This window comes from Lactuca virosa, chromosome 1 (assembly GCF_052849685.1).
Source record: "Lactuca virosa cultivar CGN04683 chromosome 1, Lactuca_virosa_CGN04683_v6, whole genome shotgun sequence".
Lineage (NCBI taxonomy): Eukaryota > Viridiplantae > Streptophyta > Magnoliopsida > Asterales > Asteraceae > Lactuca > Lactuca virosa.
In genome coordinates, this window is record NC_136426.1 from 159,817,541 (window position 1) to 159,827,678 (window position 10,138).

At 36.1% G+C, this 10,138-nt stretch overlaps 1 protein-coding gene across 1 annotated transcript; it reads right to left on the reverse strand.

Annotated features, from left to right (window-relative positions):
• Nucleotides 1-3,644: 3,644 nt before the first annotated feature.
• On the reverse strand, nt 3,645-5,718 carry LOC145107232 (uncharacterized). The gene is made up of 2 exons (XM_079044074.1): nt 4,955-5,718; nt 3,645-4,763 (listed from the first exon to the last, which is right to left on the reverse strand). The coding sequence occupies exons 1-2, from the start codon at nt 5,525-5,527 to the stop codon at nt 3,984-3,986; spliced, it is 1,353 nt and encodes a 450-aa protein (XP_078900200.1). The 5' UTR covers nt 5,528-5,718; the 3' UTR covers nt 3,645-3,983.
• Between the last annotated feature and the right edge of the window lie 4,420 nt (nt 5,719-10,138).

The following is a 10,138-nucleotide window of genomic DNA, read 5'->3' on the forward strand; positions in this document are numbered from 1 at the left end:
GTCATAGAAGAAACTGGTATTATCATATTTCTTACTAAGAAAATATAGGATTTTCTGAAGGAACATATTCATCACATCTTAAAGGACCAATACAGTTAACTCTGTAAGTACTCAGTGAATATGTATATACAGTGAGAATCCGACATGCAGTGGAATATGTGGCTTTCCGCCTCATTTCCTGTTCCTTGTTTGGTTGTGGGCTTGGGGCAGAACCACACAATCAATTGTCTGTTCGATCTAGATCATATATAACTTGTATACACTAAGTACTCGTAGAAGGAACTGGTACGAGTCATTTTACTTATCATTTATTACATCAGAAAATATAGGATTTTCTGGAGAAACACATCATGTTTTATAAAGGACAAAGAACCTGTTTTCTAAAACAAAACGCTTATGAACTCACCAACTTTAATGTTGACACTTTCAAAACCACTTGTACTCTCAGGACACTAGTAGACAGGTACATGCACAAGTTCCTAGAAGGCAGAGCATAGTAGCTTCAAGTCTTTAATTTGCTATTTACTTTTGGAATCAATCTTATATGATTCGAATACAATGTAAACATTTAATATCAATTCAATGGTTGTTGTTGCTTTGATTACTATTATGCAATTGTTGTGATACTGTACATGACGTCCTCCGCCCCCGAACGTTTCCGCCGTTCCGGTTTGCGGGAGTGACAGGTTGTGGAAATTGAATGGATATTGTTGTGCTCATTCTGTAGCAAGCATATCTTATCTTAATAGAGATATAGAAGCTTATATAGACAACATGTATAGTACCACCACGTTTAGAAAGGCCTACAGTTACAGGATTGTTGTCATGAATAGGACTGACATGTGACCAGAGACAAATTATACACCACCATTGTCTCCTATTAGTAGAAGAATGCATGGTAAGCCTGCAACTAAGAGGAAGAAATCTAGTACAGAAAATAAAGGAAAACACAAGGTCTCTAAGGCTGGAAAGAAGGTCAAGTGCAATATATGCAAGGTGATAGGTCACAACAAGGCTACTTGTCCAGAGAGAAGACCTCAAAAGTTAAATGTGAAGAGACAGAAGAAACAGAAAGTTAGTGTCAAGCAAAATGCAGGAGAGGTAAAACCATTTCAAAATTAAATATAGTTACATTTGATTTGTCACTTACATTATTATATCATGTCTTGTAGGGTACTAGTAATGAAGGTCAACAACATGAGGAGGTTCAAATGACTCCAATTGAGGTGGAAACTACTCAAAATGATTTTTAAGTTGATCTTAATGATGTTCAATCAAGTCCTAGTGGTGCACATGATTATGCTTATATGTAACTTACTCCACCTAGAGGTGAGGATGATGTTGAGTGTGTGGCTAATGTTCAAGTGCATGAGGTTCTTGATGATGTTCAAGTGCATGAGGGTGTAGCTAATGTTCAAGTGCAGGAGGTTGTGGCTAATGTTCAAGTGCAGGAGGTTGTAGCTAATGTTCATCATAATAGAGTAAGACCAATTTCAGAAATTTTGAAGAGGATAAGGAGAAGGAAGTCAGAGAGAATGTTGAAGCTAAAATTAGGAAAGAAAATCGGTGGTTGTGATGATGTAGTATATTCTAAGGGAAAAGCTCTTGTTATTGATTAGTGTGCACTATTAGTTGTTATTTAGATTTATGTTTGTTTATTAGGATGATGGTGAATTTTTTGTTTTGATTGTTGTTTGAATTTATGCTTATTAAGTTGAAATGATGGTAAAAGGGCATATTTGTCATTTTGAAAGTATATTGTTATTTGGATGAATGAAAGTATGTTGTTTGGATTGCTATTTTGGATGAATGAAAGTATGTTGCCTATTTTGACTATTAAACAATTTGTCAAAAAAGTCCCTAGTAATATATGCATGCATGTACTTTGCATGGAAATTAAGTGCGATAATATATCCATGCACATGAAGGAGTAACATGGTGTCGGTTGTGTAATATATAATGGGTATTGTGGACCAAAGTATTTAGAAATAAGTGCAAGTGGTCCACAATTGTCCTGTGATGCACACACTTTGTGTTGCAAATGGTCCACTATGAACTAAAGTAATATATACAAACATGCACTGGAAAGTATAGTCATATAGACAAACATGCACTTTTTCCATTAAAGTAACATTCCACATTCCCTGAATATTCCAATTACAGCTAAAATTCACTTTTCCTATTATAGAAACATTCATATATTATAATTAAAAAAGACTCCCATGAGTCTTACAGTTGTCATGGGGACTTTACAAAAGATACAAAATGCAGCTACATTCCAATTTAGTCTGACTTTACAAAAGATACAAACAAGCTTCACATCCCACTACATACACCATACCCTTATAGATACACCAAAAGCCCCCACCCGACATTCTAACTACTTAGATAAATTAAAAACACAAAACACCAATCCAAGAACTAGAAATGCAACCACCATCTTGTACCTACGTATTGTCATCTTGGAATCAGACAACTCCTTCTAAATGATTCCCACCACACTCTTCTCCTTAGACAGGAAAAACTCCAATTCAACAATCATATTCCTCAACTTGTTGATCACACCAAGATCCTCTTTAGCATCCAACGTCTGCTTTAAAGAATAAAATAGGTTTTTATAGTATCCCTCTTCCTGTTGTTCATCTTTCCATTCAAAATAGTCACATTTCTTCAGGTTAGTCTGTAAGCAATCCACATGAAGACAAGTTCAGACAATAAGATCAAAATGAAATGTAATCACCAAATGCACTTTAACAGCCTTCATTAGCACGATAATGCATATGTTTTCAGGACATTAAAAAACAAATGCACCAAATGCACCAAATGTAATCACCAAAATGTAATAAATCACCAAAAATGCTTAAGAAATCACGACACCAAACCAAAGTCAGTAGACAATATCAACAACATATTTAAGGTAAATTTAGGGTTTTTTTCAAAATATAAGGGTTTTTTATGGTGAAACCCAAAAAATTCTTGCATTAACGAATCGAGGTACATCAGAGCTTACCATATTGTTTCGGCAATTCCAAAAACGCCTTCCAGGGTTAGTGAGTTTCCAACAAGTTCGTTCCTTAGCTGGAACATCGCAATCGCATTTCGGCACACCGTATCGAACAGGGATACGAGCAACTTTGAGCCGATTCCTTGCAATGGACGAGATCGAAGACATTGATTTTAAAGAACGCAGCAGTCGGATTAAGAAAAAGAATGTTCTTGATTTGAATTTTCACGAATGGGTAAGAAAGAAGTAAAGGTGGTCCAAATCAGGGTTTCAACTAATATGGTTGGTGGGCAGATAGATCGTCATCGCCACGTCAGTATTCCACATTGGATTTACATGTAAGCATTCAACCGGGAAACAGATTAAAATCGGGGAAAATGACTAAATTGAAAGGTCAAATACAAGTTTTGTGGTCTAATGTGCAAAAAAAAAAGTTTAGTGACCAAATCGGACAAATGTCAAAACTTTAATTCGTTACAGTATCATTTTCCTTTATATTATAAGTAACAGGAAGAGGGAGAACTATCTCTAGTCTCTACCTGTTGAGAAAGTACCTAACCTTATCTCTTTTAATTAATAATATTTTACATGTACTCAGTTTACATGGAAATATCTCTTGTAATTAATAATATCACTTCCCTTTACAATATGCTTGGTACAAATTAACTACATCACTTCTTTGTTTCATTATTTGATTTGTTTTTTTACCAGCAAATATAATCTTAAATTATTCCGAAATCCAAGTACTCCTGATAATGAATAGGTTTATTCGGGTCTCTGATCCACTTCGAAGAATTATAGTACGACTAAGATCTTTCTCATTTGTTTTTGACCAAGAGAGAAAATACAAAGTATATCTATCATGAAAACAAATTTGCAAAACTAGATGACTGTGTACATCAATCAAGCCTTCACGCATTAATCAAAATGCATGCTAAAATCCGTAGCACCCATTCAAAAGCATTCTTGAGTTGTGTAATTAAGGTGATTCATTTCTAAGTTTCTCAAAATAGTTTCTCAACAACTTCGTCGTAATTGGTATCATGAATTGCAGACACAAATTGATGCCCATAAAAGTAAATGCTACCAGATTATTCGGGCTAATTGCGCTCATGCAAATGCTGTAGGTTGTAGCGAGTGCAAACATTGAAATCTGCAGTTCCAACCGCAAAGGGAAAGCTGCCGTGAGTACGTAAATCATGTACATCGATGTGTGGAACCCGATGGAATTAGCAAACAGAAATATACAGTAGGCTACCGGGTTATGGGTACCCATAATAGCTCTTCCAGCAGTATGTGATTTATTAGCAGTAGTGTTATTTGTCGCACATGATAAGGTAATATTTCCTGCGGATGGATAGGAATCATCCTGCCAAATGCCTCCTGGAGGATTAAGTGTAGGCTGATAGGTTGCAGTCGTAATAAGTATAATTATCACTAGCAAGGTATTTCTTACTATGCTAGGGGAGTCTTTAAGGTTATTGTACTTGAAGTAGTCTAACAAGTTTCTAGCTGGAGATCGATTGTTTTCAGGTCTTGTATGAGTATGATGTCTTTCTTCCCATGCATATGCTACAGATCGTAGAATTTCTCCTTTTATTGCTCCAGATCGAACCATAATCTCTTCGAGCTCTCGATCACCGGCTTCACTATGAAATATTAGCAGCATATCAAGAGGAGTCAAACCGCTCTTGTTTAAGGAATTTAACTCCATCTTTTCTTTGCTAGTAACTTGCCCATTTAGTAGAAAGTCAACGACCTATGAAAAACATGACGTTATGCAAAATATGTTCAAGTAGAATATATAAAGGGTTTATACCATCGTGCCTCTCTACCCAAGTGGTTGAGGGTTTAACATCTGGGACAGGTGTAATTTACTTATTTAGGAATAGATTAAAGAATTTGTATCTGTTAAAAAGAAAGTAAGATTATATGCAAAAACCGACTCACCTCATATTGCTTCCTGGACACGGCATGGTGCAAGACCGTATTCCCGTGAATATCCTTAAAGTTCAGAAGATTTTCCTTGTTGACTTGCTTCAGATGCTCTACCAAGACTTGAAGAACTTCGATTTGGTTATTCTTCACCGCTAGATGTAGGGAAGTCTCACCTTGCGCAGTAGTGCATTCAACAGAATCCACACTTGCCAAAAGCAAATCTCTAACAACTCCAACGTTACCTTTGATCACAGCCAAATGAAGAGGAATTCTTCTGTCTTTTCCTTTCATCCAACACAAACTGAGGTCAACGGTGAGAAGCTCCTTCACAATATCAGCATGCCCACAGGCTGCTGCAATGTGCAAAGGGCAATAACCCTCTAGGTTAAGCTCCCTCAAAGATTTTTGCCTAAGTTTGACAACTGTAGCAACGAAGTTCAGATGTCCTGCCAAACAAGCAATGTGTAATGGAGTTTCCCCACCCTCCAGTGACATGACATGAAGAATAGATGGATTGGTGTCGATCTCTCTAAGCAGATGATCAACATCTCCATTCCAGGCTGCTTGAAATAGCCTCCGATCCATATGCTCTCTAGCTAGTGACCGAAATCTGGCCACATTGACAAGTATAGGTTCAGGATGGGTTCTTTTTATAAGGGAAGGGGTATACCAGGTGTCGGGCTTTTGGATGAGTGATCAATGGGAGTAAGTTACAAGGAAACATCAAGGTTTAATAAATTTGTAGTGATGAGGTCAGGCTTAAAAAATATTCAAATGTTATATCCATAATAATAGCGTCCTTCTGATATAAATATTGCAAAATGATTATAAAATTGACTTTACTGGTGAACTCTTGAGGATCAATCATATTCAGATGTTTATATATCTGTAAAGAATAGCAATACAAATTTTTCTTTTTTTGATATAAATATTGTGACATTATAATTTTGATAATTATATTATAACTTATAATTAAGTTTGATCACTTAGGACAAACAATCTTTCTAAAAAAGAAAAATCTCGTAATATAGTTCAAGTAATCATTAAACTGTGTGAATGAGACGACTCTTTGGCATAGGAGGTTTATGAGAGCACGCAATTATAATTTAATAGACATGTCACTTTGTTTCGATAAATATGTTGTAACGAGGGAAGTACCATAGAATTATTAATTCTAGAAAAGACTGCAAACCCTTCTTTTTCAAATCTTATTTGATATTTTGGCGAATACTATATATACAGATAACAAACGCTTGAAATTTTACTTATTCAAATGATTTATCAATATGTTATTCTGATAATTCTTATATAGATATTAAAGGATGACCATTCTTAGGAACATTACCTAACCAGGGTACTGTTCAGGGTCGGTCCTGAGGATTCAAATGCTCAGGAAGAGCCGTAAAAAAAGGCCCTTAGGCCCTAAGGGGTGACGAATTAAATTATATAAACTAGAGTTCTATTTTTCTCATGTGAAAGTGTGAATCATAAGTTATTTAAAGCAGCAAACTTATCTTCAAATCACAAGGTGGTCGTCAGAGTTTTCTTGGTGCATCCTCTGGTGGTGTGTCTCCTGACGTGGTCGAAAAGCAAGGATAGAGATTGGAATTAGAGGGGCTGCAACTAAAACTACAAAATAAAAATCATATAAAAAACTTTATTTTGTTCAAAGTTATGAAATATAAAAAGCTCTTATGGTTTTTTTTTTTTTTGTTTATTAATCCATTTTCTAACAATTACCACTAGTTTATGAATCTAAATTAACAACTATGACTCTTAATTGATTTTCTTATCATTTCCTTTCAGAAGCAAACTTGTATACTAATCTAATTATAACTATATGTCACTTCAAATATGACAATTAAATAATAAAACAAAGTGTAAATAGAAAATTAAATGAATGAACAAATAAACGGTTTACATATTTATTGATATTATTAAACAATTTAGTAACAAATACATATCCATTTATATGCTATGCAATAGGCAATTAGGCATCTATGTAAAAAAGTAACAGCTAGAATGTACTCTGAAGTGCATAGGAAATAGTTCTCTAATATAAAAAACAATCTAAAAGGCCTAAAATGTACTAGACCTAACTGGGTACTCTTCCTTATGATATATGTCATATTGCCAAAAATTAAACCCAGAAGCCTCTCACAAGAGAAGGATCACGATGCAAAAAAGAGGGAAAAGAACATGTCTTTGGACTTACAAGTGACTGAGGATGCAAAGGTGAATGGTGTGGAAGGGAGCTATTAGGTGTTCAGGTGGTCGGAGACGTTTGCTCGAGCGGTGACATGGTTCAGCGACTTGGAAGAGGCTGAGAACGTAGATGACACTTAGAGGAAACTGACAATGACGGAGACGACGGGAATGAGAAGACGAGAATACGCTGAGGTTAAGAGATTCAAGTTTTCTGTTATAATTTTGAGACATTTTAGCTTTTTTTTTTCTTCCATTTTTGTTTTATGGCTTTTAAATCGTTCAAAATTGAAATTCTGTTTAGTAGATCACGTTATCTTCCACTTAATGTTTATTGGTATTTTTAAAAATTCTACTTTTTTATTTTTTTATTTTGTGATTTCACAATTCTTTTCAAGTTCTTAATTTTTCTTCAACAATTTCGCCATTATCCAAAAGTCTTCATTCCTTCATCAAATTCTATAATATACAAAAAAAAAAAAAAAAAATGGGCCCCTAAAGTTTTTGGGCCCTGTTCAAATGCCCAGCTTGCCCCTGCCCTACACCGGCCATGGTATTGTTCTTCGGGTTCACTTCCTCAACCATGGTAACCACCCCCACCTCATCCGGTTTAACCCACCGCCTCCTCTCGATCCTTCCTCATTCCACTATCCCAGAAACCCACCGCCTCATAACCCTCTGTGAGTTTCCTCTTCTACCACCTCCTTCCTCCGCTCAAGAAATCTCCATTTAACGTCTGTTGCCGCTCCCGAGCATCGTCGTCTGAGGTTTTGCTATGTCTAACTTTCACAGACTCGCCTACCACTTATCTGTGTCTTCTCGTCCCACCCACCGACTCATCGTTCTTCAACATCAAACGAACCCGTCACCACCTCCAATTGCTTCCCTTCTCTCTGCCGACATCGACCTAGGTGCAGACCAATATCGAGAAACAGAGTCGTTCGACGATGCCGACTCATCCATCACTTCATGTTGTCTCTTACCCGCACCTCGCCTGCTTTCCACCGCCACCACAATTCTTGATTTCACGTTTCCTTTAGATTTATGAAGGACCTACATCGCTACTTCTTCAGGATTCGGAAATCGTCCGACATCGATTGCACTGCAAACCTCGACTACATGTGAGATAAAATGAGAATGGAGGAGGACGATTGCAGAGAAGCATCAATGTTGGGTTAGTTTGATTCCTATGATTATCTACAGGAAATAATTATATCATATTTATATGTTATTTCACTTATATTCTTTTATGCTCTTTGATTTAGGAGTCAGAAAGTTTTATTTGCATTACCATGGTCAAGATTCAAGTCAACAGGATATAACATATGTTTCTGTTATTCTACTCTTCTGTTTAGAAATCGATACCCTTATGTTTTTCCTGGAAACTATCGGAAGTCGATTACAAGAATTGGAATCCTATTACATGGGTTAGCAAAATCAGGTCAGATCTTTGTTCTCATCTCTTTTGTCAAGCTTCACCCGCCAGTTCTTCCGCAAGGTATCATCAAAATAACATCGCTTCCTCGATCTAAGATTTCATGGAATTTCTACTGCATCGTTTTGCTCTTTCGTCTATCTACATCCATTTTACTGATCTTAATTTTGTTAATTGTGACGGGGCGTTTTGTCACATCCCCGAACCAGACGGCGAAAAACGTCTGGGGGCTTGTGCGTGACTTCATCTTGTAATATCATCACAATGTATATAATTGAAACAAGACAATACCATCATCATATATATCAAAATACAACCAGCATTGTTTACATCAAGTATAGTATCATAGTTACATGCCAAAATATTCAATGTATGATGATAACAAAATATAACAAATTTCACATCTCCTGCTGACCTTTCCGCTTAACGATTTCCAGAGAATACAAATTATTTTGAAAACGTCAACATATATAATGTTGGTGAGTTCATAAGCATGTTTGAATGAAAAAGTTTTGTATTGTTCGTAAAACACTAGAAAATCCGATATTTTATGTATAATAGTTTGAAAGTAATGTGTCGAAATCAAGTACTAATGCATGTGTGTTTTCTGTTTTTGGAATGTATATAAAATGTAGTCCGAATAAAAATCTTGTATTTTCTGTTGTAAGTAAAAGGCATCGTTTAGCTGTGTATTTCCCCAGAAAATCCTATATTTTCTGTTTATAAAAGTGTTGTGGTCTCAACCCTAAGACCGAGTATCAGTGTATGTATATTTTTGTATCAACAACATTTTATAAGTGTTTCATAAAATTATGTTGGAGTGGATCTCTAGGTGAGCCGTTTTAACCATACTTGATTATGACGAATTCGTCTGTCGTGGCGTTCTTAGGCGCCGGCTTGATTTACGGTAACGTTTGTCACCCTAGACTGGCCTAGTCTAACTGTAGCAAACAGCTCAGGTGTGGGGTGTCACCCCGTATAGATATATACACAAACTCTCGTTCTCCCTCCAGGAGACTCTGGTTATAACTACAGGCTACGATTGTACACTCTAGAGGTGTCAACCGACATGTCTCACTGGCATCATTGACTGAGTTTACGCGAATATTGTATTATGTTATATAATGTTTGCTTGTATGTTTTATGTTTGAAAAGCCCAATGAGTATGTATATGAATGTACGAGGCCCAACAGACATGTAGAAGGACCACTAAGGCCCAGTAAACATGTAATGTATAGTTTAGGTCCAATAAGCATGTATATGGGCCACTAAGGCCCAATAAACATATAATGTATAATCCAGGCCCAATAAGCATGTAAATGGGCCACAGAGGCCCAATTGTAAGGGTCGAATTGTTGTAATTAGTCGAAGTATATTTTGTACTCTTTGAATGTTTTGTAATGTATTTTACTAGGGCGCTTTTATTCGAAGCTTTAGAGTCAATGCCTTAGTATATTTTTTGTACGCTTTCGGTTCCCTATAAATAGGGGTTATTTACTAGAGTTCGAAAAGAGCTTTTTACAGACCTGTCTATGTTCTCTGTAAACATTCGAAAG